The 15803-nt window shown below is 36.7% G+C and overlaps 1 protein-coding gene across 2 annotated transcripts; it reads right to left on the bottom strand.

Annotated features, from left to right (window-relative positions):
- Positions 1 to 1739: 1739 nt before the first annotated feature.
- Positions 1740 to 12088, bottom strand: scamp3 (secretory carrier membrane protein 3). Of its 2 annotated transcripts, none has more exons than XM_046844132.1 (9): positions 11769 to 12088; positions 11574 to 11657; positions 9179 to 9295; positions 7877 to 8003; positions 6852 to 6980; positions 6166 to 6325; positions 5835 to 5936; positions 5612 to 5729; positions 1740 to 2778 (listed from the first exon to the last, which is right to left on the bottom strand). In XM_046844132.1, exons 1-9 carry the CDS (start codon positions 11820 to 11822, stop codon positions 2629 to 2631), a joined length of 1041 nt encoding a protein of 346 aa, XP_046700088.1. In that variant the 5' UTR covers positions 11823 to 12088; the 3' UTR covers positions 1740 to 2628. The 2 variants fall into 2 exon arrangements, with proteins under 2 accessions (XP_046700088.1, XP_046700089.1); XM_046844133.1 differs by having other exon boundaries at positions 7877 to 8000; positions 11769 to 12086.
- Positions 12089 to 15803: the final 3715 nt, after the last annotated feature.

Here is a 15803-nt window from a genome sequence, read left to right as displayed (position 1 = left end):
TTTTTTTTTTTTTTTTTTTTTTTTTTTTTTTTTTTTTTTTTTTTTTTTTTTTTTTTTTTTTTTTTTTTTTTTTTTTTTTTTTTTTTTTTTTTTTTTTTTTTTTTTTTTTTTTTTTTTTTTTTTTTTTTTTTTTTTTTTTTTTTTTTTTTTTTTTTTTTTTTTTTTTTTTTTTTTTTTTTCGAATTGGCGTTGTAACACAATTGTATGTGTACTGCTATAGTGACTACAAACTGTGTTCAAAGTAGAACTGACATAATATAAAGAACCATAATTCTGGTAGATGCTCTTATCCAGAGCCACTTTTATTATCATATTATCTCATTTATATAAAGCAGGCGATGGTTAACGGCTTTGCTCAAGGGCCCAACAGTGGCACGCGGTGGTGCTGGGATTTGAACTCACGACCTTCTGATAAGAAGTACAACATCTTACCCAATGAAATATCATTACCACTTAACAACAATAATTATTCTAATAAAAACAATCATCACTATTGTGTTTACTTTCTACTAATAACTTTATGGAAAATGAACAAATGCTGGAGCTTTTTAAACTGTTACATTCCAATCAGTGCAGAAGCGTATATATGAAAATAAAATATAATCATTTTAATCTGGAAAACTAGATAATTCGTTAATAAAAAAATAAATACCACCCTTTAATACAAACTTTCCACAGATAACATGAAGGAAAGTCCAATTCATTTTGAGGCAGATGTATTTCTTTTATTAATACAAATGAACAACACACACAAACATTACTTGTAGCACATTTTAGTGGTCTCACACACCGAAATCATACCAGAAAGGCTTGGATTTTAAGACCAAATATAGATATATATATATATATATATATATATATATATATATATATATATATATATATATATATATATATATATATATATATATATATATATATATATATATATATATATATATATATATATATATATATATATATATATATATATATATATATATATATATATATATATATATATATATATATATATATATATATATATATATATATATATATATATATATATATATATATATATATATATATATATATATATATATATATATATATATATATATATATATATATATATATATATATATATATATATATATATATATATATATATATATATATATATATATATATATATATATATATATATATATATATATATATATATATATATATATATATATATATATATATATATATATATATATATATATATATATATATATATATATATATATATATATATATATATATATATATATATATATATATATATATATATATATATATATATATATATATATATATATATATATATATATATATATATATATATATATATATATATATATATATATATATATATATATATATATATATATATATATATATATATATATATATATATATATATATATATATATATATATATATATATATATATATATATATATATATATATATATATATATATATATATATATATATATATATATATATATATATATATATATATATATATATATATATATATATATATATATATATATATATATATATATATATATATATATATATATATATATATATATATATATATATATATATATATATATATATATATTTTTTTTTTTTATTTTTGATGACAGTAGTGGAGACGAACCCGTGATGACACTCAATCATCCGAAATATGACTCGTATTCAATTTCTGACGCCTCTGAAGCTTGTCATGCTTTATTCAAGCAGGAACACAAAACCCAGGACATGACTTTCCTATGACTTTCAAATATATATTATGGGTTTTTGTCCTTGAGGTATCCTTTTGAAAAACTCGGAGTGGCCTTTGTAGGAAATTTCTTTTAGGCAGCATTTTACATATCAACAATAGACAGAACGAATATACAGAACATATACAGAACAGTGAAATGCTTTCTTTTCATACCCCAGTGATGTTAGAAAGCTGGGGTCAAAGAGCAGAGTTAGCCATGATACAGCGCCAGTTGAGCACAGAGGGTTAAGGGCCTTGCTCAGGGGCCCCAAGGGTGGCAGCTTGGTGATACCAGTGCTTGAACACCTCACCTTCCAATCAGTAACTCAGAGCCTTAAATCACTGAGCTACCACCTTTCCACCTTCCTAGGAAGTAATAGATAGAGAAAAAGCGAGAGAGAAGGAAAAATGCCTGTGTGGGGAAGCTGAATCCACTTGGTAATGCTTTCCTGAACAGTCCCAATATCAATGAAGAGCTTTAACAAAACAAACAAACAAACAAAAAGCCAAAAGACTACGGTTCTGCCGATCAGAAATGATTGCCAAGTGGCCGAAGGTATGATAAACAAGCATAATTGACTTACAAAACTTAAATATATGTTAAGATAAATTTTGCCTCGATCTATTGTATCTACTCACACACAGGCAAAAGGGCCTAATGTTTGGTTGTTAACAGTGTCGGACTACAAATTACAAAGTATACATAATTCTTCATATTTCTGTAGACCCTTTTTGGGCTCTTATTGATCATTGGATTCTCCCCTATCCACCTTACATCCCCCCCACCCCACCTCCCCAAAACAAACACGTTGCCTTTTATTTTAACGTGCTCCGACGAAGGCCCCCTGTGCTGCCGAGGCGGTGGCGTTCACGGCCGCTTGGCGCACGGCTTCGTTAGAAAGCACTCCGGTGGTAAACTCTGCCTGGGCCTTCTGGAAGCTGGCACCGGTCTGCCTGTAGAGAGAGTGGACCTGGACGAGGGAGATAAAAACGATCTTAGTGATGGAATTACCATCTTATCTACAAGCAGAGAAGCAATGCAAATGAGCGGCCTTTCAATCTTGGCGTCCGACGATTAAAGCGGATAGGGAAACGAGACAAGCTTGCCGAATGTTACACTACTTTGCATGAATCAAGGCGGCATGCCTAATCGTTTGCTTGCTGCTTTTCCTAACTGGACATGACATCAGGGGCGCACAGCACGGCTCTGTTTCAGATGGGCTCGCGGCTCGTCGCACGCCGAGATTATACGCGCGTTACAACTCGCTGGATCTCAAATGTATCATTTTGTTTTTAAAATACATTTGTATATATAGAATATTTCATTAATTTTTTTATTGATATCCCACTTATATTTATTTTTGTTTCTTGCAGCAGTTGCTGGAAAAAGGAATTTCCTTCAGGATTAATAACGTGCTATTTTAGATATCCAGTTGCAAATATCGGGAATGAAACCTGAAAACGTGCTCGGTCATCTCATTTTTACATTTGATCGCGAACCAAATCATCTGGATCGCAATAAATTTGGACTTGCTGTTCCAATACTTTTGGAGAAGAGAGATTTTTTTTTATGCCTTTCACATGTCCTTGTCAAATTCTTACTTCGGACATGATACACTGCCCCTGGAGCAAAGAGGGTCCCCCAAAACTGGCAGCTTGGCAATACCAGGGCTCGAACCCCCGACCTGGCAATCAGTAACCCAGAGCCTTAACCACTGAGCTACCACTTCCCATAGCAGATATCAGGATATCAGATTTCCACTGGGTCAAAATTTGACATACATTAGTACATGCTGTTTTTTTTATTATATTCAATACTGATTGTATCCTTCCACAAGCTACATTGTACAAGTCAGGTTTGTAAATTTTACATTTCAGGCCACACATTTTCTATGGAATTCATATCAGGGCTTGAGATCCACTCAACACATTCTGTATGTACTATATCTGACCCTAGCAGCTCTGTGGTACCTTAAGTTATTCTGTAATAGTTTTTAATAAGGAACAGGATGAGTGAAAGTCCACAATTAGATTCCTGAGGTCTTGGCTAAATTCGAGGAATTTTCTAATGGTATCAGGAGGCAAAAATGTAGCGCTAAAGCTACGCCCTTAAAAACAGACACAAGTACATTCCCAATTAACTTCTATTTATACCACTGGCCAATCAATATCTTCTAAAAGGTCAGTTAGATCAATTTCTAGAATCTTCCAGACTGTTTAAGACAGTCAATTTGGTGTAGGTAAACTTTTGACCTTTAGTTCTGATGAAGTGAATTAAATCAGAAACAGAAATAAATCTCGAATTACTTCACCTGTTATTTAACAAAGATACCAGAACAGAGATCGAACAGGAAATGCACGTTAATGTGAAATGTGAAGTTTGGGGTCTACATACAGTATCTATAGCACAGGGGAAATAATAAATGTTTAGTCTCAATCATATAAGCGTTATTTTATGATAAACAGCCTGCTTCAAAAAACAAAAACAACAACAAAAAAAACACACACACACAAGCACACTCGCACGCACACTCGCACGCAGCTCTTGACTTTTTCCACATTTTTTATGTTACAGCCTTATTACTACAACGTGAAAGAAGTTTGTTTGAAATCTTTGCAAATGTATTAAAAATGAAAAACAATAAAAAAATCATGTTATTTAGTAAAAGCATGTACATAAGTAATCACAGCACTTTGTTGAAGCTCCTTTAGCACCAATTACAGCCTCAAGTCTTTTCGAGTTTGAGGCTACAAGCTTGACATCTATTTTTTAGGCAATTTCTCCCAGTCTTCTTTGCAGAACCTCTCAAACTCAATCAGGTTGGATGAGGAGCATCACTGCACAGCCATTTTCAGATCGATCCACCATGCTTCACTGTATGGATGGTACTGGCCAGGTGATGATCGGTGCCTCGTTTCCTCCAGACACGACGCTTGGTTGTTCTGCTTATCGTGGTCTGAGAGTCCTTCAGGTACCTTTTGGTAAACTTCAGGCAGGTTGTCATGTGCCTTTTTTTTTTAGCCTTTTTGGCTTCTGTCTGGCCACTCTACCATACAGGCCTGATAGGTGGAATGCTGCAAAAATTGTTGTTCATCTGGAAGGTTCTCCTCTCCACAGAGAAACGCTGGAGCTCTTTCAAAGAGGCCATCGGGTTCTTGTTCACCACCCTGACTAAAGCCCTTCTCCTTGGATCGCTTGGAAGCATCTTGGTGGTTCCATACTGCTTCAATTTACAGATGATAAGATCTGTGCCTTAGTACAATCCTGTCTCAGAAGTCTTTGGACTCGGTTTGTGCTCTGATATGCACTGTTAACTGTGGGACCTCATATAGACAGGTGTGTGCCTTTCCAAATCGTGTCCAATCAACAGAATTTACTACAGGTGAACTCCAATCAAGTTGTAGCAACATCTCAATAATGATCAGTGGAAAGTGCACCTGAGCTTAATTTCGAGTGTCAATAACAAAGTCTGTGAATACTTATGTACATTCCTTTCGTTTTTTATTTTTAATAAATTTGCAAATATATATATATATATATATATATATATATATATATATATATATATATATATATATATATATATATATATACACACACACACACACACACACTCTAGACTGCTTTATTAATGTATATTAGAAATGCTATTATAGTACTATATAGTCTTGATATGGTCACATCTTTTTTTTTTTTACCCAGCAGGCATCACAAACATCGTTTTCCCCCCCTCTATTCCTATAGCAAAGGTGTGTACGTTTATGTGCAAGATGTTTAAGAGTGAGAGATCATTTTCAGGTTACCTTCTTTAGCAGAACCACACCCATGGCAGCCTGAGCAGTGAAGACCACGGCATTCAAGAGCATGATAATCCCAACTCCACTATTTTTACTCAATGCAGCAAGTCCCACTATCCATCCACTACATAATCAGAGAATGAGACGAAGGCAGAGAAAACAGCAAGTGAGCAACAGAAGAGTGGCTGGTGCACAAACATTCAGGACTGTAATACGTTATTCGCGTCACCTGAAGCCCCAGCCGGGAATGCCGATAGTCATTAGGACGTACAGCACCACTTGGACGAAGAAGATGAAGAAGAACACAAAGTAATTGAAGGAACTATCGCTCCTGTTGAGACAGAGAGAGATTCAGCGTCCTGAATTAATTACAAGAAATATAGAGCAATTTCCGTGCATCAAATCAACTCTTTACAGTGGTTTGCACCAGAGCTAATTAAAATAAATGGGAAAAATCTTTGCACTATTGTTTTTTGTTAATAAATACAAAATTAGTATTTCTCACCAGATTTTTTAACACATTTGTACTGCAAACTATTGCACAAACCAGTGTTACATACCTGAAAGCTTTATACACAGGCCTGTACCAACAGACAAAGGAGCAGGGGGTGAAGAGCAGAAGCCAGAGGATCGCTAGGCCAAAGCCAACACCATTACTCGTGTCCACACAAAACAGTGCGAGGCAGGAGAGGAAGTTGAAGGCCAGAGTGCATGCTGAAACTTTATGTAGGAGCATGTAGAAAAAAACATTTAAATGACAACAGGAAAACACAGAAAAATCTGTTAATCAATATTAAGTAAAAACAAGACAAATTGTGTATTAACTATTAAAGCCAACTATGAATTTTGGACCTCTAGTGGTTGAAACAGAATACTGCAAGCTTGGACTTTAAAACCTCATAATGCATGTATTATTATTATTATTATTATTATTATTATTATTATTATTATTATTATTATAACTATTAGATAATATAAATATGCAATAGTATAAAATGTATAAATAAACTCCACGAAAAATTTAACAACTAACTGACTTGGTTCAATATTTAAATCCATATTCAATCAACTGATGCTAAAGACTCAGCAAATTAAAATAATGAAATAAGTTAACAGCAAAAATAAATAAATAAACGGCATAATTAAATACATTTGCATAATTATTCGAACTGTGTACCATCACACCAGATTTAACTCATTATCTCTTACTTTGTGAGAAAAAAATAATCACTAAAATGCATCTTACACATCCAGAAGTAGTACAGGGTGGTGACGATGCGCTGAAAGCCCTGGCTGATCTCCACGTTAATGTCGTGGTAGAAGCACGGACCCACCGGACAGAAAGACGGCAACGGAGGCCAATTCTTTTGAGAGGCTGAAACAAACACAGTTATGCCACTCAACCACATAACGCACGTACATTCCAAATGTGGACATACAGGAAGAGCTAAAAATAGTGTCAGAGCCGGTTCATTGGGAGGAAAAAAGGGTGCAGATGATTGTGATGAGATGTTCCAGTTTATTGCAAAGGTGTTCAGGGGAGGTTAGAAATCAGGGCTCTGTGCAGGACACTCGAGTTCTAAGAAATTCTGCGGGCTTTGGGTTTTCTTAGAAACTATTGTGTGCTTAAGACTTTGTGGGTACACGAAGAGAAGGCCACCTACTGTGGCAGATGCATTGTGAAATATGATGAACTGGAATATCTGATAAATAAAGCTAATAAATATTGAAGGTGGTAGCTTAGTGTTTAAGGCAGTGGAGTTTGGACGAAGGTCGTGAGGTTAAATCCCAGCCACACCAAACTGCCACTCTTGGGCCCCTGAGCAAGGCCCTTAGCTGCTCGACTGTATGAATGAGATAAACGTAAGTCACTCTGGATAAGGGTGGTAGCTCAGTCGTTAAGGCATTAGACTCTGATAGGAAGGTCATGAGTTCAAATCCCAGCACCACCAAGCTGAAACTGCTGGGCCTTGGAACAAGATCCTTAACTGTTTGGTTGTAAGTAGCTCTGGATAAAGGCATCTGCCAAATGCCATAAAAGTCGATCAGGGGGGCGTTTACTTTTGGCCAAAAAGCATAGTTATTAGTTAGCAAACCCATATCAAAACTAAAAGAATACTCAAATCTGAGAGCGCATTCCATCAAATGTCTGATCGATCAAAGAACACTCTTTCGAAATACGAAAAACAGTCTGATATACAAATCAAACCATCATCAAGACAAGGATTGTGCTTGAATCATGTACTCATCATTCATGACTCGTATACTCACACGCTCCACCGGTGCTACGGCTTTGGGAGTCCAGCTCTCTCTCCCTCCTCTCCAGCTCCCTTGCTTTCCTCTCCAACTCTTCCTGCTGTTTCAGCAGGTCAGCCGTCGTGTTGTTTACTGCAGACTGCTTTACAGAGAGAGAGCGAGATTAGAAAGGCCACTTTACTGATTGCAAAAAAAAAACAATACTGCTAAATACACCATCATATTACACTGTGTCCATGTAGTGCCAGAATGCGGTTTATCTCTTTTCCCTGATCATTTTGGAATCCAGGATGCTTCTATTAAAGATTGGTTGAGCTACTCAGGTTACACTTGAATTGAACTTTGGATCTGAAGGTTCCGAGTTCAAATCCCAGCCACACCAAACTACCACTCCTGGGTTCCTGAGCAAAGCCCTTAACCCTATAGCTGTTTAGATGTACGAATGAGATAAATGTGAGGGATAAGGCCGTTTGTCAAACGCCATAAATGTGTTTGGACAAAAGTATTGGGACACCTGACTTTTCCAAACATATGCGCTTCTTCTCCAAACCGATGGAGACACACAATGCTATAGGTTTTTTTTTTTTTTGGGTAGCAGTAGCATTGAATGTTCCCTTCACTTGAACTAATAGATCTGAACCTGTTCCAGCATGACACAAAGTGCACAAAGCCAGTTTCATGAAGCTCAAATAGAAGATTAGCTGCTATGAAGCTCTGATCTCAACCTTACTGAACACCTTTGGGTTGATTTGGAACACCGAGTGCACCCCAGGCCTCCTCAGTACCTGACTGTAGAAACACTCTTGTGGATGAATGAGCAGAAATCTCCACAAGCCCACTCCAAAATCTAATGGAGCATCTTCCCAGAAGAGTGGAGGCTATTATAGAGCACATAGGGGCTAAATGTGGAATGGGATGATTACAAAGCACACAAATCTTATGGGTAGGTGTCCACAAACTTTTGTCCATACAGTGTATATAAATAAATATAGATAGATTTTAGATTGGGGAAAATATTACGCTTTTAACCTTAGTAACCATGGTAACAAATCACTGATCAGGAAATTAAACAAATATTGGAGTAGCTTATTATGGGATAGCTTTTCCCCTTTTGGTTTGTTTGAATATGTCTGGTTTTTATGTAGAGGTTGAAGATACTACTGTATTCACTGTGCTGTGAGCGGCCATGTTGATTTAATTTTACTTTCTGAACTCGGGTTTGAAAAGACCATCCTGAGCTGAAGTGGCTCTACATTTGGTTTTTTTGGTTTTCTCAGCCAGAGGTTGAAAACGGAAAGTGAAAAGAAAGAAAAGCACCTGAGTGCTGTAGGATCCATAATTCCTGGGTTCCGTGGGAGTCGTCCTGCTAGGCAGGTTCTGAGACGGGATGGTCGGTGGTGCGGCTGGTGGATTGGCATCGTAAGGAGGTGGAGGCTAGAATATGGGGGAGAAGGACAAAATGCACTGAAGTAATCGAATCTAGACTTCTGCTTAACTCGGATAAGACGGAAGTATTTTTACTAGGACCGTATGCAGCTAGAAGTAAACTTTCTGAATAGGAAGCATCTCTGAATGGTGTTTATGTCTCAGTGTGTACAGCGGTCAAAGATCTTGGTGTGATTATTGACTGTAGCCTTTCCTTACCAGGATCGCCTTTTGTCACCTTAGAAATATTGCTAAAATTAGAAATACGATGTCGTTACAGGATGCAGAAAAACTAGTTCATGCTTTTGTTACAAAGAGATTAGACTACTGTGACGCTTTACTGTCTGCGTGTTCGAGTGCATAAATAAGCTTCAGTTAGTTCAGAATGCAGCAGCAAATGTCTTTACCAGATCTAGAAAATATGACCACATAACCCCTGTTTTAATCTACACTGGCTCCCAATCAAATCTTGCATTGATTATAAAATACTACTACTGACGTATAAAGCATTAAAAAGTCTCGTGCCGCAGTATCTGAGTGAACTTCTGTACCATTATGACCATGTACCATTATTTGTTGGTACCTCAAATAATGCAGACTACAGCAGGGGGCAGATCTTCTCTCTTAAACCTCTCAGTTATGGAACAACCTTCTAGTCAGTGTTCGGGACTCTGACACAGTCTCAGTGTTCAAGTTGAGGCTGAAAACATATTTATTTATTCAAGTCTTTTATCAGTAGATTTTTTCTTAGGTAAAGGCGCAGATCTGGAGTGATCATGGGTATAGAGTGTTTGGTGAACTGGTATATATGTATGCTGTCGTCCCCTCACTTTCACACGTTCACTCAGGTTCGTTGACGGTGGTGTGGTGGGTCGTCTCTTATCCCAGAGATCCCTCATGTCTGTGTTACCTTCTGGTTCTCCCTTTTAGCTATGCTGCCATAGCGAGACTTGCCGGAGTCCCACTTGCACAGTGATGTTAACTTTCATACAACAATAAGAACACATAATAATCCATAACCTTCTCTTCCTGTTACCCCTCCTCTCTCTCTCTCTAGTTAAACATGCTCCTGAGGTACCAGTGACCACTGTTCCTGCCGCTCTCCACTTCCCGGATCTGCCCGACTCGTCCCAGCCTGCCTCTGAATGGTGTTCTCTATGATTGGAGGCCACTCTGTGCAGCTGGGGATGGTTTCAATAAATTACGGAGTAAGAACAGGAGCTTTGAGGATGGATTTGGACATTAGTTAATGTCAACAGTCTGCTACACTACACTCAGGACTACAGTTTGCTTCTGATCACCATCACTGCACCCCGCAACATCGTTTAACTGTAATAATTGGACATTTGGTGCAACCCAGATGAGGATTGGTTCCCTCTTGAGTCTGGTTCCTCTCAATCTCCTCACCACCGGCTCGGCAAACTTACACTTTTAAAGAACATATTATTCATTCTTTATCACCAAATTATCTGTGTAAAGCTGCTTTGAGACAATGTCCATTATTAAAAGCGCTATACAATTCAAATAAATTGAATTGATTATTAGTGTAAATGACACTAAACCGCATCAATTATTAAAACATAGCTCTCTTTTAGATCAGTGCTATTGCTAGAGTGTGTATCCTGTCCCTCACCCTCGTCCACACTCACTATCCTTTTTATTAAGACACATCTCCCCTGATAGTCCAACCTATTCGTTGTGTAGTACAGAAGATCTTTTTTTTCCTGCACCGCTTTCCCAAGAGCAGAATATATTTTTCATACACATTCCTGTGATAATTAAAGATATTATCAGAAGTAATATTGTAGTATTGCACTGTCTCGGTCTATCAAACGGACAGATATTGCTTTTATGGCAATTCCGCAGTAATTACGTCCTATTCCTGAAGATTTCTCGTCACTGTTTATCTTGTGGGCTGCAAAGCATTTAGGCAGCATCATCGTTAATATGATGGGGTCACCATGGAGACTGACATGAAAATTGATCACATGTTTAGGATCAATGTAGTGTCCATGATGGTGTAGCTGCAGAGTTGCTTTTCAGGTGATAGACACTACTGTGGAAATGATCCATTAATGATGATAGATAGATCGATAGGTCGATAGATCAATCGATCCAGTGACTATAATAATAATAATAGTAATAATAATAATTGTGTGTCTAGGCCTGCATGTATATGATTATAATGAAAGATCCTGAATGCTGAATTGCTTATTAAGCCCTATATATACACCTATATGATGTATGAGAAGGTGAAGAAGAATAAGCAGTGATCTTTCTCCTTTACCCCAGCGGTCCTGTTGTCGAAGGGATTGTACAGATCCAGTGTGGGATAGTCTGTGCTGTTGCTGTGTTGTGTCACTGAAGGATCCTGTGAACATTTCACACAAATCACAAACACAAAATTAGTGGATCAACCTTATTTAAAAAAATATATATATAATAATAATAAAATAAATCCAGTAGATCATCCAAAATTCACCTGAAATGGATTTTGATCCTCGCTGGGAGCAGGGAAACTCGTGTACTTTGACATCTCTGCTGAAGTTGGAGAACACAATGATCTTATTTTCCTGCCAAACGCCTAGAAAGATCTCTGGATCATCATCTGTTCCGGGTTTTCTCTCAGAGCAGATCCTTGGGAAGGAGACTATTAAATCTTACAGATCTCCAAGTCTCGGCGATGGGATGAATCGTATGACGGTGTGCCGTTAAATTTGACGATCGCTACATTTGCTTTCTTGTGCCGTCACGCAAAAAGGAAAGGAATAAGGAAGTAAACTGTCATGTGACTGCAGCGATAAGAACACGTGAGCAGTGAGAACACAACTAGGCGTGTCCGAGCTTTTTGACGGCACGGCTGGAAGCTCGATTCTGATTGGTCAGGATGGTACAATCGCTCTGGCTCGGAAACTAGTTCCGGTTGTAATAGGTACAGGGTTAATATCAATGCGCTCGTTTAACGTTGAGGACGAGCAGAAAACTTAAAAGCGGGACTCATCCGCTGAAAATAAGGTCCTACACTGTGGGTCAGATGTCTGGTCTGGTGTTACTGACTTTCAATTCGTTTTGTTTCATAACATGTCGTTATTAATGCTGCTGCAAATTAATTTCACTGTTTAGAAAGGAACCCGTTTGTGGTGTGATGTTCAAGCATCCTCAAGTACTATGTAATTGATCACTTCTATTCTATTCTATTCTATTCTATTCTATTCTATTACTTCTGTAAAAATAGAAAATATGCTACTCTGTCCAAGTCAAAGAAAGGAAGTAAGAAAGAAAGAAAGAAAGAAAGAAAGAAAGGAAGGAAGAAAAGTTGCTTTACATTTGTACTTTACAAAACAGTGAAATTCTTATTCTGCTATGTTATGAAGCTAGGGTCAGCCATGAGGGTCTTGCACAATGGTGTCAAGAGCAGTAGCTTGGCAGTACTATGGCTTGATCCCCCAACCTGCCAATCAGTAACCCAGAGCTTTAACCGCTGAGCTACCACCAGGTTGTTACAAATATCTTGGAGAACTAACCAGAGATGTTCTGTGGATATGGGTTTCCTCAACTCCTCCTCCTGTCTCGTCATTAAATCCCAGGTGACCATCTTGATGACGAATCCTGATCTCAATGACGTTGAGATCAGGACACTGTGGGGCCCAAAATTATTACTTCCAGGAGGTTGTTCTTCTCTACCCTACATCAAGTGAAGGAAACAACTGGGGAGATTTCTGGAAGTACCAAAATTGAGTTAAGAACTGTTTAACGCATCAAAATATAGAAGTAAAGTGGTGAAGGACCATCTTCGAGGAAAAAAACGTGGTCTAAAAAAAATCTTGAATGATTGTGATGGGAGATCACTTAAACATTTAATAACCCAAATTATGAAGAAAAAAAACAACAGCAGAACTCAAGGCTATGTTTAATAGTGAAAGTAGGAACATGCTTAGAGAAGCTGTGTTGCCTTTAAAACGCTTATCAATGCGGCTAATTGGGAAAAAATGGCTTTGATTAGCTAGGGGGCATAAACATTGGAGCAATGGAAAAAAAATATTTGGTCTGATGAGTCCAGATTTACCCTGCTTCAAACTGATCTGCCTAGAACCTACTGTACAAGCCAGTGATCTGGCATTGCTTCAGTTGGTTCTGCTGCTTCATAAGTAAATGGACAAGCATCCTCACCTCCCATGTAAATGATCACTTCAGGAAATTATTAAGATGTTATTCTATAGCAGTGAACAGTTGATAACCTCAGCAACAATTGAAATATAATTAATAGATGATTGGTGTTACTCAGATGAGGATGAAATCCCTTTTAAATCTGGTTCCTCTCAAGGTTTCATCCACTTACCATCTTGAAAAGTTTTTTACTTGCCTCTGTTATCTTGGACAGGGTATGTAGGTCTTTAAAGAGCATGTTTTAAAAACTGACACTTATAGACACGGTTACCTAGAGGCAATGTTGCTAATACACCTACTAGCATGTTTTTATGAAGTTTGATTTACTTTTATATTGTGGAAAATGGTGTTTAACCTTTTTTTTAACATTAAACATTTGTTTTACTGATACGCCAAGTCTCAAATCCAGTACCAAAATCCTCCGTGATGCACATGTCCAGCAATTAAAACCGTCCGTGTGGAAACATAGCAAAAGTTCTGTTTGGTGTCTTGATGATTTACGCAATTTAAAACACCATAATTTAAAACATCTACAAGACTATTTTAATGAGCTGCCCTGTCACCTGAAAATGTGAACAGGCTTGTGTAAGTAAATTGCTCAGTGCAAAGAAAGAGAAGTGATGTAAACCTGGTATTTCTATATTCTTGTTTTCATGTCTCGAATAGAGATGAACAAGTTCTTTGAAAACTCTTCTATGACCTTTGAAACTTGTCTATTTTTCATGCTCTATGTTGAGTTTGGTTTCACTAATAACAAACATTAATTTGCATAAAGCATCCATATTTGTCCATGCCCATGTTGATTAGATTCTTAAAAAAACTTGAAAAGTATTAATTTAAGGTACATTTAGCACAAATAAAATTGTGTAATTAAATATTTTAATTAAATTAAAATTTATATTCTCCCAGGTGGTCTAGCGGTTAGGATGCGGCGCTCACCGCAAGTGCCTGGGTTCGATCCCCAGTCAGGAACCAACCCCAGCCACTCTTAGTGTCGGTCCCAAGCTCGGATAAATGGGTAGGGTTGCGTTAGGAAGGGCATCCAGCGTAAAACATGTGCCAAATCAAACATGTGGATAATCCGCTGTGGCGACCCCTAATGGGAGAAGCCCAAATATATAAATATAAAATATTTTTTACAAATATATTCAATACATTGATTATGTAATAACATGATGAATATCAGCTATAATATTTAATATATATTTTGCTATATTGGTCTATAAGATCTAGAAAAACAAGCATGATGGGAAAAAAGCCCTTGTAATTTTTTGCTTTACAGTGTTTTCGCCCTCAGGTCTTTAAAAAAAGAAAAAAAACATTCCTTAGCCAATTGAGCTGTACATGGCCCCATGACATCACCGTCTCAGGAATGAGGCCGAGTTGCTGTGGCAACAGGCAGTAGATGGAAGCATATTCCTGTCGGGTTGTGGGTTTTGTACCCTGTATCCAGTCTGTATGGTTTGGATTAGTGGGGGAAGAAAACAGGGCCTTAATCAAACCAAAACCAGCAGGAAAGGGCTTCCACAGAACGGAGTCAACGACCCGCTGTAATACAACACGATGATTAATGTCGCCCCTGTTGAATCGTCAGGGCAGTTAACACCAGAGCAGAACATTTTCCAAGGCAAAAGAATGTGTTTGTGTTTATTTAATGTTTCTTTTATTGTGATTTTGCCTTGTTTAATGCCCTTTTCATTTTTTTTTGCAAGAGTGTGTGTGTAGCCGTGTTTAGTTTACTGAAATAAAATTGGACTCGGATTTGTTTTGTCTCTCTCATACAATTCTTATGAGTCAGAAAGTATGTGAAGAGCTTGTTCGACTTGCAATCTGAATAGGATCCAATAAAGAGCTTTTTTTTTTTTTTCATTTGTCATGCTCCAGCTACAGAGAGAGAAGAAGAAAAAGAAAGCTTGCGATGTTCTCAAATGGGATGAACTGATGAGCAAATAAATTGGTCAGATATTCATAATAAAAAGGTCTATGATCATAACATTCCTTCACTGAATTACTTCCAAAAAAAATGTGTTCATGAGAATTTCATGAGTTTTTACACACGGTCCGACGTGAAAAACGATCACGGAATGAGGGGAAGCAAATGCTTAATGTGTTCCTTGGGATTAAAAAAGAAATCATCAGGAAAAAAGCTTGGAAAACTTGTCAAATCTTAATGTGAATTTTATCTTTTGTTCACTGAAATTCGAGATAAATAGATATAATTATTATTGTTTGGAAAATATCTGTATATGATTTTATCACAGGTTTTGCTTTATTATTATAAAATAGGTGTCCAACCATGGGTTTTGCTCACATTTAAACACTTAGCACACATCATGACCCTCTATAATGG

This window comes from Silurus meridionalis, chromosome 29 (genome assembly GCF_014805685.1).
Source record: "Silurus meridionalis isolate SWU-2019-XX chromosome 29, ASM1480568v1, whole genome shotgun sequence".
Lineage (NCBI taxonomy): Eukaryota > Metazoa > Chordata > Actinopteri > Siluriformes > Siluridae > Silurus > Silurus meridionalis.
Note: the sequence above shows the minus strand (reverse complement) of the source record. Positions and strands in the feature narration are given on the sequence as shown.